Genomic DNA, 16761 nt, shown 5'->3' on the forward strand with positions numbered 1-16761 from the left:
AATTCAATGAGAACTTAAATGGGCCATTAAATGAGATCAGTAATGCAAAAGCTTTCCAAAGCTGTCCTGTCCCAGAATCTTTCTCCTTACCACTAGGAGCAGTAGGGATCCATAGTTTGAGGCTGGCCAACATCTGAAGCTGTGCATGGCCCCTTCTCCAGGGCAGGAGATGTTTTTACCATTTACCACAGCACACTGAAGTATAAGGGTTGTTGTGCATCGGGGATGTGCCTGTAGCATGCAACTGCTGACCATCCAGCTGGGCTGAGCTGCAAGCTGCTGCCTTTTGCCCCTATCCAGGGTTTAGTGTAAATCCACATGCCAGGAAGGTGCCAGCAGTGTAGCCTGGGTTTCCTCCGAAGCTGATGGTGGAAGCCTTTGTTCCCAGCAGCACGTTGGGAAGCCTCTAACCTGCATGGTACCGATGTGGTGCTCGAGGGGAGCAGCCCTAAATCCCCATTTTTCCTGTGTTTTCCATTTCCTGGAGTTTGACCTCAAAAGAGTCAAAGCTTTCCTCCCACGTGAGTTCTCCAGGTCCAATCACCCATGTGGTGGGATTTACCCATTGCTGGACCACATCCCCTCCCACCCTCACTTCGCCTAGGACCAACCCAAGCAATATGATGCTCAGCGTGGTCTGTGGGCTACAAGCTCACTCCTCACTCCAGCTGCTCATCTTTGCTTGGGAGAACACCAGTATATACACGTTTTAACTTTGTTCATTCAACCTCATAAACCGACTCCATCCTTCTGAAGCTCAGGTGTGTTCATAGCATCTTCTCACAGATAAACTCTTTAGAGGAAAACACCGCTATAGAAATTGCTCTATCAGACACGGCCACCGCTCCACACGTACGAGCCTCCGCTTCCATCGGCACCTCCCGCGTCCCCCGGGGGCCAGGAGGGGTTTCCAACCCTGAATTTCCGCGCCGGGCCCTCTGGAGGTCAGTGTTCGCCCGCGCTGCAGCGGACCTGTTGCAGCCCCGCGGAGGCTCCGCGGGCAGGGGCGGGCCGGGCGGCAGCCTGCCCGCTCGCCGGCCCCTCGAAGCGCCAGCCCCGCGGCGCCGCCGCCGCCCCGACCGGCCGCGGGGGGCGGCGGGACCCCGGCGGTGCCTGCGCGGTCGCGGAGCCGCTCTCACACTCTCACACACACACACACCCCGCCCGGGGCGGTGCCGCACCGCGGGGCGTACTGCGGCGCGGGCGGGGTGGGGCGGGAGGCGCCGTACGCGCCCCGCGGAGCGCCCCGCGGAAGATGGCGTACATCCAGGTGGGTGCGGAGCGGCGGAGGATCCGCGTTCTGGGGAGGGATGAGTGTCACGTCTGGGGCGTGTGCAGGGGGATCCCTGCTCCGTCTGCGGGACGGGTGTCGGTGCCTTGGTGGCCCCCCCCCTCCCCGTGCTCCTGGCCTGAGGCGGGTGCGCAACTTCGGGTTAACTTCTGAGGAGGAGTTCCCGGCGGCGGCAGCCCCGGCGAGAGGGGCAGGTGGGGTCGGGGCAGGAGCGCGGTGGGAGCGGGTCCCCGCGAGCGACGGGGAGCAGCGCTCGGTCCGCGCCCCTGTCTGCCGGGGGCAGCGGGGTGGACCCGGGTGCGGGCGAGCCCGGCCCTAGCCCGCACTAGGACTTGCTGGAGGGAGGAGGATGCGAAACCCCGCGGACAGACCGAGCTGTACTGGGGTGAATCGTCTCCCCCAGCCGGAAGGGTAGAGAGGCCCCAGCCTTCGGCTGCCGGACGGGACCCCCGGCAGTGTGAGACTGAACTGAATTTTGGGCAGGTTTAAACCGCGAGCGGTTTCCCCCCCGCCTCGGCCCTGCAGTTCCCAGCTGCCTGTGCCCATCTGTAGCTCCCGAGGCTGCCGCCCCGTTTTCAGATAAACCCGAGCTGAGCACTGGCAGTGCGGGCGCTGGTAGAGACACCCGCTATCGCCGCCACCCGTGACCCGCCATCCCGCGGGGCCGCGTCCACCTCCAGCCACCCCGCCGTGCCCCCGCGACCGCCTCCCACCGGGGCTGAACCGCCGCGGGTGTGTGCGGGGCACAGGGACCGCCGGCTCGGCTGGGATCTCGAGTGGGGCCGGGAGGGCTCAGCGGCAGCGCCGCCGTCGGGGCCCGCTGTGCGAGACGGAAGTGCCCGGGTGGGAGGAAGGCATCGGGGACACCCCGTTATCCCCACATTGTGGTGTTAATCACGTTGGGGTCGGGTGGGACACTCTTCCTAGGCTGTGGTGTTTACTGTGGTGGGGCTTGTGAGCCTTCCCTGGGGGTGTCACAGCGGGGACCCCACCCTGCTGCAGCATGCCCCAGCAGGGACATGGCCACGGTGGGTTGTTGTAACTGGTCTGTTGACCTGGTTGTGATGGCAGCTGTGGTGGCTCGGAGCAGGGGGACCCCTCATGGGCTGGGCAGGCTGGAGAACAGGGCTCTGCATCAAGGTGTGGAGATGAAGTCCTGCCTTGCACCTAGAGCTGGGTGAGGGGGTGCATCCAGGGCACTCACAGTTGGCCTTCAATGAGGCTTCACTCACATTCCCAGCCAGGTTGTTTTCTGCTTGGTTGGTTTGGGAAGACATGGCAGGGCATGATGGTGCCTCCCTGACCCCAAGGGTTGAGCCCTTCTTCTGGGGGTGCTGAGCACATCACAGTGTCTTTGCGCCCTGAGATCCTGCTGCACCTGCTTGCCGGTGCATCCTTCCCTAAACCTCTGACCGTTCCCAGCCCTGACCCACCTGCCTGGCGTAACACGAGCAAGGTGGATGAGCATGGCTGGTCGTGATTGTGTTCCTTTCATGGACCCCTGCATTGAAGTTACCGGTTACTTATTTAACTCTTCAGCACTATAATACTTAGTTCCTCTTTCTGCTGTCCCATTTCCTGGTGGAGATCTGTGGGTGGCCATGGATTCACTCTGTCACAGTGCCCACAGGACCACTGTGCTCTTGGGGCTGGTGGCACACAGGCATGGCTTCACATTGCCACTGGCTGATTGGGACCAGGAGGGCTGTTTGACATCGTGTGTCCCCATGGGCCACTCTGAAATGCCACTTCCTTCCCACAGCACGTGCTACAGCATTCCATCGTGTGGCATGGATCCAGCCTCTTCGTTTCAGAGTGATTTAAATATTCTTGTTGCAGCTTTGCTAAACCACTGTAGCCTTGGCTGCAACTTAGCATTAATGAGGAATGATAAAGCCCTTTAAACCATTTAGAGTTTTCTTAAACAGTTGGTCCATGGCTGGCTGGTAATCACTGTCTTGTCATATAGCGCTGCAGCCTCTTACTTCATACTTCTAACAAGTGGTGGCCTTTTCACCAAGCACTGGTTTCCAGGAATTTTAAAGGGGAGGCTTGCGCTGAAACACGGCCCATGGGAGAGTTCTTGGAAATAAAGGCACCTTTTGTGACCTGGTTGCTTTGTAAAACGCTGCTCTTGTCCCTGTCATGAGCATAAAGCTAGAAACCAATATCTACACATGGAAGAGTAGTGTGTAGTCTTTTGTTTTGTGGTTTTGTCTTGGTTTGATTTTGGGTTTTTTTTTTTAGGGATTCCCCCTATAGAAACACAGCCAGGACAGCTGGGAAACTCTTTAGACATTATCAAGGGAGAGTGATAGGAAAGACGTTTGAAAAGGCACCTGAAATGCTACTGAGTCTCCAGCTGTAAATGAAGTGCATCAGGTATAATATTCTAAGGGTGGTTTTGTGAATAAAATGCTGCCTTGCAATGATTTCTTGCTTTGCTGTAGATTTTCCCCGTGGCTTGGGGGAAGTGGCTGCAAACTGGAGTTTGTGGCTCAAGTTTTAAGCACTTCTGGTTTTTGTATTCTTCAAGTCACATCTGAGAATGAGACTGAAGATGCCCAGCTACCTCAAGTGCTGTGTACTTAATGGAGAGTGTGCTGCATCTCTCCTCCTTCCTAGAAACATTGCTTTTAATGAGTTGGCATCGAAATTATGTTTATGTGGGCTGAATCAGGAGGAAAGCTTTTTTTTTCCACTGTGGCATCTAACTGGAAAAATTTGGGTATCATTTGCTGTCAGCAGCAAGTAGTTGCTGCAGCTAGAGGCAGGATGTTAAAGAGGAAAGTAAGTGCTTGCATGTGATACCCCGATCGTAAGGGGCAGTGAGGAGGATTTTCATTGCTCTACGATGGGTTTGGGAATTTTGCTCCTAGGGAAGGAGGAACAGAGGGAGCTTGGTGTGGAAGGACTGGAAACAGAAGCTGATGGCTGGTGAGGAGACCTCTCCTTCCTCTACCGTCTACAAGGTGCTGTCTGAAATTCAGGCTTATCGCAGGCCAGGCCGTGTCATGGCAGAAAATTTAAAGTTATTTGAGCATTGCTAACCTGCTTTTGTCTTTTTAATTTTGTTCCCCTTTGCTTCATCCTGGATGTCTAAAAGGACAGTTGGAACCAATAAATGAGGTGAGTTAATCTGATGATTCACTCTCCGCTCTGTCTCCTCGCTCCATCCTGAGGGGATTGTCTCGTCTTTTCTGACTCTTTACTGATGTCCTAGATATAAGTGATGCACTGCATTTTAGGCTGGTAATTTTTGTGGGTTTTTTTCCCCTTCCCCCCCAGTGTTTAGATTTTGTTTATGGAAAAAATATGTGTTTTACTGGAGCAAAAAGAAACGTTCCTGTGGAGTCTTCTCTATAGATCTGTGTTCCTCAGAGGAATCCCCTTTGTGTGGAGTGATAGTGCCCCTGTGTCTGCACACTCATGAATACTGCAATGTCTCCAGTATTTTTGGGGGATATCTGTGGAGAACATCTCACATGCTTTATTTCTTCAGCTTTGTAGGAACATTTCAAGGTCACATCATAAAGCGATTTAACCCTGTATGTGCACATGCTGTGCTCTTGCAGCTGCATGTCTACCCCATTACTACAGTGTGATGCCCTTTATTAGCAGGGCCCTTGTGCTGGCTAAGTGAGCTTTCTTATGAACTGCAGAAGTTGGAGCTGGTGTGGGTGGGAGATGGGCTAAAGTTTGGCTTTCTGCTCCTCTTGAAGGAAGCAGAGCTTTGAAGTGGAGGGAAGGCTGTAGGGATGGCATGGAAGTGGGGCAGCAGCTTATTGCCCTCCAATGCAGTGCACCCTGTGGTTGTAATGTCATCAAGGAGCAGTGCCACAGATGATGCTGTCAGTACCACCATGGAAACCTAAGGAATAAAATACTTTTCTGGGTCAAGTAGCTTCTTTACAAAAAATCATTGAAGGTTCTTCATGAAATTAACCATAATAGCAGAGGAAGGCATGTGGACAGAGTGCCTTTGCTAATCCATTTTAGTGGCAAGCTTGTTGGGCTGTAATGCCGTATGTGTATGGATCATACAAATACTACGTACTTGATGGATCTACAGGGACGGAATGTGTTCACATTGCTGCGTTAATTAAATAGACCCTTGTTGGATTAAATCGGAGCTTTCACTTGCCTTCTCCCTTAAATTCCTTCTGCTGTACATTTGCCGATCTATTAGTTTGTTGATGTGCGTGAAAGAATAAGCATGTTTCCACTCTAGCATATTGCTATGCCATAGTGTTTTGTAAATCACCCTCTTGCCAACCTACATAATCATACATTGCTACTAGAGGGAAAATACCTGCGGTGAATGCTTATTTTTCTGCCTTGTTGTGGCATCAGTGAAGTTGGGCTGGTAACTGCATAGCACTTGTCTGTTGATATAGATGGAATAAATATAGTTCTTAATGTTCTGTTGCAGAAACACAAACATAAATACAGCTGAATGTTATTTCCCAATAGCTATTGATGGGTTGTAATCTTGTACTTTGGTTTCCAATGGCTTCAGGGTCTGCTCGCTAGAATCTCGGATCTCTTGCTGTGCCGATGGACTTGTAGAAATTGTTGTCAGAAGTGTTTCGACTGTAGCTGTTGTCAAACAAATGAAGATGAAGTTGAAATCCTGGGACCTTTTCCTGCTCAAACTCCAGCCTGGCTGTAAGTTTAGATGCACAATTTCCTAGCTTTAACTGAGGAGTAGGGCTGCTTGGCTGTGATGAGAGTATTAATGTGAAATGGTAACAGGACATTCAGAGGATGCTACTTAAAAAGGAGGAACCTCCTGCTGAGGATGGGAATGTAGGCTACTCAATGGCAAGGTGAAAAAGGGCAGCCCTATTAGCTCAAATAGTAAGGTTAGATGGGTAAGGTGGAAGTTATTTAGCAAGCAAGCTGATAACTGGTTTAGCTGTGCACCCTTTTCTAAAGATGCTTTTCATCTTCAGATTTCCTTTTCAAATGGACCAGCCCTTTGGAGCACTTCAACTTAGCTTCAATGCTGATGAGGTTGTTTTGAAATGTTTTCTTACCCTAGCGTGAAGGTGATTATCGTATAGGCAGATGAAAGGTGTACCTTGTACATGCTCTAAAAAGGAAATGAATTTAAAATTTCATTTAGCAAGACTTGATCTCCTGTCATCTCAGTACTCTTCAAGATTTCCTCTTGAACCATTAAAGAACAACAGTGGCAGCGCCAGGTTTCATCTGGAGCTTTGATTAGTGTATTTGCAAGTCTATTACTAAGAAAGTCAGTGGAGTTGTGCTTGTTTTAATTCCTCTCATTTGAGAATCCGCAGCACAAAGGTGACCCGGCGGAGACATTAGTGAAACCAAGAAGGGAGCAGAGGTCTCCTGTCTTTTAGTGGCTGCTCTGTCAGCTGGGCTGGGCTGTCTTCTGTGAGAGCAGATTGTTTGATGGACACAGCTTCAGTAAGCTCAGAAGCTGTGGCACAGGAGACGCCTGTTCAGTGCATCATTTGATGCTCAGAAGTTCGTACCTAGGCACTGAGACACTTGGTTGATTTTATCTGCTCCTGTGAGTAACTGGGGTTATTCTCTGTCAGATCTGGAAGGTCCGTATCTTAGTGCTGCATAATATGATTTGTCTCATGTTTGAATCTTGTCTATATGCTCTTCTGAATCCAGGTAGAACAGGATGGTAATTAATACTAAGCAATAAAAATAGAGATGTTCAAGATGTGTTAGAGTGGTTTTTAGATGTGGAGTAACATATTTAAGAGTCTGATATATGCCCAGAAATGGATTCACCTGCAGTTAATGGGAAATGGAAGCAAAATCAATGCTAAATAGGAAAGCACTGTGCACAGAACAGAGTGATGAGGTTGCAGTATTGGACATAGAAAGATTGCTGCAGGAACAAATGCATACTTGGGAAGAAGTAGCTAGGCTTGTTGTGAGAGGTTGCTTTAGGATTTCTCTGGTGTGCTGAAAAGCAGAAGGGACATTATATGTGTTTGAGGGTGTACGGTGATTGTCCTGTGATGTTGGTTTTGACTGCTGGATTCTGTCTGGCTAAAGGGGCATTTTAAGCATTGAAGCTCTGTTCTTCTTTTGGTCTCAAAACAAGGATGTATGATGACTTTGCAAATGAGCTGGACTTTGCCACAGGCAGAGAACATGGAGACCTTTGGACTCATAAAATGCTCTCTCCAGCCTGTATTGTTTTCCCCCAGTCCTGCTCCATCTGAAAGCCTCTACAATTAACTTACTGGAATGGCCACAAGCAGAAGACAATGTGCTCTGAAAACAAAAAAAACCCCAAGCCTAGTTCTTCAGCCATGGTGCAATTTATGTTGCACCTACTCATGCTTTCTGCCCTGGGTAGGGTCCCTGGGACCCCAGCCTAGGTCATGTATTCATCTCTCCCTCCAGCCTCAGGTGATTTGGTGCCACTAGGGTCTCCCTGTTTTGCTCTAGTGCTGAGAAAAGTTGAGTTCCCAAAGGTAATGCCTAAGAGGGGCAGCAGGAACCAAAGAAGAGGACACATGAAACAAGTAGCTTTGCAAGGAGGCATGGATGCTGCCATGCCTTAAGATCACTGAAGTCGCCATCTCCTCTGGCACTGTTGCAAATCCTGTGATCTCTACATATGCCTGTTAATACATGTTGGCATGGAAGCTGGAGAGCAGGCGTTGCTTGCTTGAAGAGGCTTTTGGCTTCTTGTCTTGAGCTGAGATGGACCCAGGGTGGTGCCAGGGAAGATGGTGATGCTTTGAGGTTTGAGAGTGACTTTGCTAGAAAATGGTGAGGGAACCCAGAAATTAGTCAAGTGAGAAGGGCAAAGAGAGCAGGGGAGATAGAGAGGGAAAGGAGCTGAGGGGGTGCGATTGAGAGGAGAGGAGGAAAAATGAGCCTGTAGAGGAACGAGAGTCTGGAAGATGAAGAGGAAAGGAGAGTAAAAGGCAGGAGACAGAAATGGTGTCTTTTGTTTGCTGATTGATAGGTATGCCATGCTTTTTGTATGTGCAGGTTTAAGGTGGAAATGATCCCATGTAGCCTCTGCTGTCTCCAAATGCAGGAGCCCAAGATTTCTATTTTCACTGTGTTGATTTTTCACTGTGTTGATTTTAAACTCTTAAATCTCTGCATTGTTTTTGGAGGTAGGAAATTGCCTGGAGTTAGATGTGTGAGCAGAGTTAAGAGTTTGGAGTTGTTCTAGGAATTAGGTGTTTAATGGGTATGCTTTTAAGTGCTCATAAATCTGTGTATGTCAGTTGACCCCTCATCCTCTTTTCTTTTCTTTTATTTTTTAAAATGAGGCTTTTGGATTCCTAAAATGGAAGATGGATTTGACACCACCATATTCTGCATTTAGATGCATGCATTGGAAATACGAACAAATCAATTTACTGTATTCCATACTCACGGCCTGAAAGTGTTTAAAAAAAGATCTAGGTTTTTAGCTGAGATCTTTCCATCTTGCCACTTCTTCATGGGCCCAGGTGCTGGCATAATGCAGAATGCAATTTGCTCCTTTCTTAACTCCCCACCTAATTCCCAGGGGGAAACTGCTTCTGTGGTCATCATTGGCCTACAAGCAAACATCTGAACCCCATGCTTAATAATCCATTGTATATTTTTTGCCTATAGGTTTTCCCTTTGGCAGCTCTGACACACCTTGCTGTCCTGGAAACTCAGGATGGGATGTTCAAGCTGCATGTTTAAGCCCTCCCTCTTGGGAGACTGTTGAATTTTATCACTTCCTGATTTTTTTTTACAGTGGTAACTTGGGGAAAAAAAAAATCTTACGAAAGTGAGTCTAATTATATTGACCTGAATGTGTAGTTGCTTCTTGTTATTTCCTGAGGAGCATTTGCATCCTGGTCCTTGCAGCAATGGGCTGGGAACGAGCGTGTATGTTGGAGCTGCCCGTTATGGAGTATTCTACAGAAACCCCAAAGATAAATGGATAAATGGTGCACACTCTGTGAGACTGAAGGGCTATCAGGATGCAGCTCCTCTTCCCAAAGGGTTGGATTAAACAGAAACAGAGCTGCTTTAACCAGAGCCAAAGTTTATTTGAGGAAAATTATTGTGGCTCAGTAGCAATTTCCTTACTAAAGGTCATCTGTATGTTATTAACTCACTACTACGTTTACCCATTGTAGAACATCCCTAATGCTTTTCTTCCTGATTTCCTTTTCACCCTGCCTTCTCCTTGTTTTGTGCATTTTCTTCTCAAACACAAGTATAGCCAAATGCTACCTATGATTGTGTAGACCTGCACTTAGGCATGAAAAAGCTATTTGTGTTCCAGGTACTGATTATATGTCAAACCACATGATCTTGACTGCATTTAATGGGCTGCAGTTGTGCAAATATTGCATGCCCCTCTTAGCATAGGGTTTGGTTTTCATTATTAACAGCCTTTAATGTGGATAAGTTGTGTGACTGACTTAGTGAGATTGGCATGGATTCTGCTGTGAGCTTCGTGGGTTTGGAGAAGAATTGCCAGTTCAAATCTGTTTTATATGGGGGATGGGGAGATGGGATGGATACGACTTTTCTGGAGTTTTACTGCTTTTTTGCAGAATATATTTATTGCTCTGCTCCAGTCACTGGTTGCTAAAGCAAATGATTCAATATATTTCATTTATACCCAACTGTGCCATGCTTGTAGAAAGGGTGAATCAGGAGCAAAACTCACACAGTATTCCCCTTTGTTTTGCTCATTTCATGCTGATGCCTTCCTTGTGATCTGCTGCTATTTTCTTTTGAGTGCTCTGTCTCATGGATTAGCCAAGGCTTATTTTGCACGATGCACTACACGTCATGTACCACTGAGTGATTTCATCTCCGCTGGCAGCCGCTCCCCTCCGAACGTGCAGTTGGGGACTTTATCTCCTGTAGTTGTTACTGGTTGCTCTGGCTCTTTTGGTCAAAGCTGGGAGGTCCTGACTGCTTTTGTGAGCCACTGTGGCTGTGACACAATGAGGGTTTTAACCAGAATGTTGCTATGAGATATATGATAGATGTTGCTTTCACATAAATTTTTTCTTTATACTTCATATTCGTGTATTTGCATATGTATAATTTTATATATATCTATATAAATAAACTGGATTAGGACTCACACCTGGACTTCTTTATGATGCCAGTCTTCTGTAGAGTCTTCTCAAAGATGTTACAACTCTCATCAAAACTCCATTTGTTATTTAGATCCTTCCAACTTCTCTGCTCCTCCCAAGGCCCCAGGGCAGTAAAATTTCTGTCTGGTGAGAATCACCTCTTGTTTATAGAAGTGGATAAAAAGCAGCCAGTTACTTAAACGCCCCCCTCCCCATGCCAATAAATAGCTCTTAATGAATGTATTTACAGGATCGAGTTTTGAAACCTTAGTGGCATACCTGCAAAGCAGTATTTTACTGAGAGAGCTGTGTTTTAGGTTTGAGATGCCTGAGCATGGTAGTTTCCCGTGCTGGTTCATTCCTAGTGAAATCTGTGCTTCCAAAGTGTACCTGTGAGTTTACAGCAATAAGTTACTTTTTGGGTTTTGTGATTTGTGGTTTTTTCTTTCTTTTTTTTCCTAAAGACAAAGATAATACTTTTGGTCAAGATCTGCCCGTGTGGCCTGCGTTGTGCTCTAATACTGATACAACTCTGTTTGAAAGCCAGGCAGAAAGATAAAGAGTCTGTTTTTCACCTAGGTCTGAAGTCAGTTGCTCAGCGTTTTGCTTGCCAGATAGATTAGGAGATACCCCACAGCATCCAGGGATGTGCACCTGAGATTAAACACAATACCAGGATGCATTTTTGTTCTGTTTACCCTTTTTACTGAGTTGAATCACGCAAAGGTCTCTTCTTATAACAGGATAAGCAGCCAAAATGAGGACAAAGATGGAGACTCTGATAATACAATCAGTGAGCTGCCTCCCACTCTTCAGGATGTTTCCCCTGACAGAAGGCGGTCGTCTTCAGATGCATCACGGTCCACTTACAGCCTCACGAGGCGGATTTCAAGTAAGATCGTCCTTCCAACATTAATGTAATTCTTGTGGGGAAGAAAATCAAACTGTAGTGTTTGTTCTTTCATCTTTTAGGCAGGGAATCAATTCAAGTTGAAGGTACATTGATTAAAATCTCATTCTGTTCTGCAGGAACATGGCTAGCTCTGTTTTCCTTGCTGAAGCATATGCATGGTAATTGCATGTGAAAATGGACAAGGAAGGAAATGAGTAGGTGGGCTTGGACTTCACTATAGTTAAGGGTCCTGCTAATCGTGGTGAAAAGTCCCACTGGGAGGCCTGCTGTGCAAGGTGTTGCACAGAGAACAATAGCTATATCCAAAGAAGCACAAGTTGACTTGCACCTTTAATGGCTTCAGTTGAGTTTCTAACAATTGCATTTTTGCATTTCTCTCCTTTAGGTTTAGAGTCGAGGAGGCCAAGTTCTCCGTTAATTGACATTAAACCTATTGAGTTTGGAATCATAGGAGCTAAGAAAGAAATAGTTCAGCCAACTATCCTGCGGAAAACCTACACCCCAGATGACTATTTTAGAAAATTTGAACCAAGACTGTACTCTCTTGACTCGAATAGCGATGATATGGACTCCTTGACAGATGAGGAGATCTTATCGAAGTACCAGCTGGGCATGCTGCATTTTAGCACGCAGTATGATCTGTTGCATAACTATCTAATAGTGCGAGTCATTGAGGCCAAAGATCTGCCTCCTCCAATTTCTTATGACGGTTCACGGCAAGACATGGCTCACTCCAACCCCTACGTGAAGATCTGCCTTCTTCCTGATCAGAAGAACTCCAAGCAGACCGGAGTGAAGCGCAAAACGCAGAACCCGGTGTTTGAAGAGAGGTACACATTTGAAATCCCCTTTTTAGAAGCCCAGAGAAGAACTCTGCTTTTAACCGTAGTGGATTTTGACAAATTCTCACGCCACTGTGTTATTGGCAAAGTGTCAATGCCCTTGAGCGATGTAGACCTTGTGAAAGGCGGACACTGGTGGAAAGCCCTTGTGCCTAGTTCTCAGGTAACACAATTTATCAGATTATTGACACAAATTCTCTTGCTGTTTCTTTGTGCGGTTCCTCTGCTTGTTGGCAAGTAACGTGCTTTCCAATTAGTCATTGCCATCTTGTTAATACAGCATCTGCTGGCTTGAAATAATGTGGGCCTATAACTGGTGTTATAACTAAAACTATGAGGTAGAGGAGATGGCTTTCATATTCAGAGGAGGTGGCCTGATCCTATGTCAGCTTTAATGACAACAATTCAAGACTGCTTTGGAAGTCTGCACCTTTTAGACAATCTTCCTTGTCACTGCAGTGACCTGCATCCATTCCCAGACACTGCAGTGACACTGTCCCATCAGGGTCACTCCTGTGGTGGTTAGCGTGACTGTGCTTTGGGGACATGCCAGTTTGCTAATGATTTGATTCAGTAAAGTCTGAATCTCCACAGACTTTTGGCATAATGCATAAGCAAAAGATTGCAAAGGAGCGGTAGATTTCTTGTCATCATGTCCCTGAAGGAAATAAACTTGCCATGGATTTTGTCTAATGTACGTGGCACATTGCATGCATGAAAGTTTGAGTGTGTGTCTGGGACTAGATTCAACCCTTTGATGGGATGGAAAGAAAAGATGCGGAGGGTCTGTGTGCTTCCATATCTGCTCTCAGGAAAGGGCCCTGATCAGTGCCACTTCCTTGCCAGCCAGGAAAAGAGTTCAATCAGAAGGTCTGAGCTTTGCAGCCAGGAATGGCAGCTAGCTACCAGATTTGCTACTAGCAGTATCACTCATGTAGCTAGAGGCACAGGACCCCATAGAAAGCCATGCTAAGAGCGTAGCATGAGCAGTATCTCAAAATTCATGTGAGAGGGTTGTCTCTTCCTATTCCTTGCTAGCTCTGGGATTGCAATTTCTATGTTTTAGAGCCTTTGCTGAATCAAAACCCTCTGTGAACTTGGATGGTTCATATTTTCTTTGATTTTTATGTGTTCACAGAATGATGTCATAGCCAGAGATATTAGACAAGATGAACAGTAAATCATTGACTTCACTGCTGATGTGCAGTGTGGGTCTGAGAGTCTGATTTGGAGTGGGAACTTGTGATGAGATACTTGTACAAGTAAAATCCACCGAATGGTGTTTATACATAAAGCCAGACTGGCATTTGCCTCTGCTTTGCCCTCTCTCTGTGTGCAGAGGGGCTGGGAGTGCTTTTACCTCTTGCTCAGACCTTCTGCAGGGTACAAGGGGGAAGAAGATCAAGACCCCTGATAACTGCAAGAGAGCTAACTAGATTTGCTGTAACAGAATTAGCGGCATTATGGGATTAGCCTGAACGATATTCAAGCAAAAAGGATAAGTTTTGAATGCTGTGCACAAATCAAAATCATGGGGTCCCTGAACGTAGCTTTATGTAGGACGTGTCTTTGTGTCACTGGATCTGCTTTGCTCAGTAGAGTGGCAGTGGGGGGTGAGGGCATGGCTCTGTTATGAAGCTGTTCATAAGGGGAATGAACAAGGACAGATACTCCTGGGCTGCCTTTGCTGCCCAAACCTTCCCCCAGATGTTTACTTACAAATGCCTGCAATAATTTATATATATATATAAATATATATACACACACCTTTTTTTGTGTTAGCAGTTCGTCATGGGCTCGGTGTTGTGTGTCTGAGGACAGAGCTCTCCTCTTTGCATCCTGTTATCCTCCCGTGATTCACACCATGCAGCCTTGCTCCCCCCGGCTCCCCCTGCTTTTGCATGATAGATACTTCTCTGTGTTATGTATCTCTCTGTTAGTAACATGGATTCATTCCACAGCTAATACAGACCCTGATTAGACAAGATCATCTCTGCCTTTGTGTGCCAAGCTCAGAGCCAGCTCTTCTCTCTCCCTCTCCAAAGTTTCATTGAAAGCTGCTGCTGTTTTCAGCAGTGCTGTCTGCTTCACCGGGATTCAAGATAAATTTATGCAGAAATCGGCATTTCTGATATTTATAAAAGGAGGGAGAAAAAGATAAAACTCAATTTGGATGGGCAGGCCTAACCTTACATGACTTTTGCATTTATCTGCTTGCTATCATATGGAAAAGCTCAATTTAAGCAAAAAGGTCCTCTGCACCCTGGTTAGTACAGTACCTTGTTTTTGTCTTTTCATACTTCCTTGTTCTTTTACCTTGGCTAGCAGACTGCAACTGCAAAGGGAGCAGCAATACTTTTACTAGGACATCCAGAAAGGATGTTTGATATCGTCTTCCCATGTTTCCTCAATGATAAGATTTTTAAAGTTCAGTGAATAAGACATATTTTATCTTAGTTGGTTAAAGTTAAATTAATTGATCAGAGGGTTAAAATAAAGCCTGGAAGAAGTAAAACAATAAAGCTTAGACCTTTGAACAAACCTGCTTTTGAATGTCTTTCAATAACAGTGATGCTTGAGCTAGAAATTTGTGAGGTGTCTTTGATTGCTGGTTGGAAGATTCTGCCTGCAGAATGATAGGCTTGACACGCTGACAGTATTTTTATACTTCTTTTTGCTTGATGATTTGAGGGACAGACAGCCTTTATTAGTTTCTTGCTGGATTGAACCGGAGTCTGATGAAGTGTGCTTTCTGCTCTGGGCTCATGGTAGACGGGGACAAAAACGTGTCTGTGCAATAGCATTTTATTTTGCAGAAGGTGTCCTCAGGCCCTGGAGAGCCACACGAAGCCGATGTGCTGCAGTTCTGATCATTAGTTGATGAAAATTTGCCAGGCTGGGTTGGCTGCCCGGGCTCTGACATGGAGCAGGAGCTGGCACCAGCACCCCCGCAGCGATAAGGATCATGTTGGAGATGATCCTGAAGCCGGTGCTTGGAAAACCAGTAACAGGAGGGAGAGAAAAATAGACAGCCACAGACGTGGTATGTAAAGATGAAAGACACAAAATATGTGGGTTTTTTTACTGGCATGTATAGACAGAAACATCACGAGCTGAGACATGGAGGAAAGTGAATCCAGATGGCAGGAGCTATCGAGAAGGTTTTTTCTTTTTACAGGTGGGAGTGGGATGGGGCAAGGTTTGTGGAAGAGCAGAGAAAGTGGCCTAAATGGTATCATCCAGGATGAACATCTGTTTGCACTTGCTGTATCCAGCTGGAAGCCATTGCCATAGTGTGTGCTGATAAAGTCAGGTGCTGAGTCCTTGTCCTACCATCACGCTGAGCCCCATCAAGCCCAGAGCTGGAACACAGCCTCAGCACAGGACTGTGCCGGCACAAGTGAGTCCTGCTAAAAGATATGGGGGAAGCCAGCAATCTTTTGGTGCTGCGCTGTTGACAGGGCTGGGTGGATTTCTCCCATTCTGAGGCATGGTCCAGCTTCTGCAGCCAGCAGCTCCGTTGACTCCGCTAAGAGCTGGACCAGGATAAGATGAATCGGAGGAAGGTGCTTAGAGGACTGAAGGACCTCTCCTATGAAGAAGAAAGGCTGGGAGAGTTGAGACTGTTCAGCTTGGATGAAAGAAGGCTCCAGGGAGATCTTAGAGCAACATCCAGTGCCTAAAGGGGTTGTCAGAGAACCCAATATGGGTGAGCGTCATGCTGTCCTCTCAGCCTTGGGAATCAGGGCACCTTATGTAAGCTTCAGGCAAAAGATTGCACCTGTGCATAAGTGCTTTTTAGTTTGGATCATGCATTGAGCACATAGGGAACTGGGTCCAAAGTGGAGGCACAGGCGAGCTGCTGTCTGGTGTATCATCAGAGGCAGCAACTAAGCAGAAAGACTTATTCCTTGTGGAAAATGTCAGTGCAGGTATTGCCAGATCCTTTATCCTTGGTAGGTCTGGGAGGCTCTTTCTTGCAGGGTAATTAATGTGTTTCCAAAGCACAGTAGGATCAGCTCTTGGAGTAGCTCTTGAGTCCAGTCCCCATAGGAACACGCTGCGCTCCTTAAATATCCCCTTAAATGTGTGTGGCTTTGCTTAATTACCATGAATGAAGTTGGCAGGCCTTGCTGTAGCTGGGCTCAGATTTGTGTATTTCACTGTTCAGACTGATTCTGAAGCACGTGTTTAGGACCCCAAGTTTTATTGGCATATGATTCATTTCTCTTTCGGCAGATTTGAGTAGGCAGGAATAAATGCTGTATACCAGCAGTAATGAGAGCTTGGAGATCATTCCAGTAAAGAAAAACAATTGCCTGGTCATGGAGACAAAATAGCGTAAAAATTCCTTCCCCTCTCAAATTAAGCCATTTTTGTAGTGGAGGGATTATGTATTGGACTTGCTTTTTTAACTTCATACTATGAGTGCACTAGAATGAGCTCTTCGCTTTTTGCATTCAAAGGGTGGTATGTGCTCCACAAATGGAGTGGCTTTGCTATGGCGGCTCTCTGCAATATTAGATTCCCGTCTCAGGATAAGCCTACAACAAGTACTGCGCTGTTCTCACCGTGCTGCGTTTGGGAAGGAAAAGGGGGAAATGAGTTTGCAATTCA

The 16761-nt window shown here is 46.8% G+C and overlaps 1 protein-coding gene across 1 annotated transcript in view; it reads left to right on the forward strand.

The window, feature by feature from the left end:
• Positions 1-1255: 1255 nt before the first annotated feature.
• SYT17 (synaptotagmin 17) overlaps positions 1256-16761 on the forward strand; it is a gene marked incomplete at both ends in the record, with an annotated part of 37866 nt that continues 22360 nt past the window's right edge. Inside the window, 5 exons of the mRNA XM_080619878.1 lie at positions 1256-1270; positions 4403-4420; positions 5811-5959; positions 11133-11281; positions 11688-12307. Of these exons, the coding sequence (XP_080476004.1) occupies positions 1256-1270; positions 4403-4420; positions 5811-5959; positions 11133-11281; positions 11688-12307 (951 nt within the window). The remainder of the gene's footprint in view (positions 1271-4402; positions 4421-5810; positions 5960-11132; positions 11282-11687; positions 12308-16761) is intronic.

Source organism: Psittacula echo (genome assembly GCF_963264785.1).
Source record: "Psittacula echo genome assembly, chromosome: 5".
NCBI classification, from domain to species: Eukaryota; Metazoa; Chordata; class Aves; order Psittaciformes; family Psittacidae; genus Psittacula; species Psittacula echo.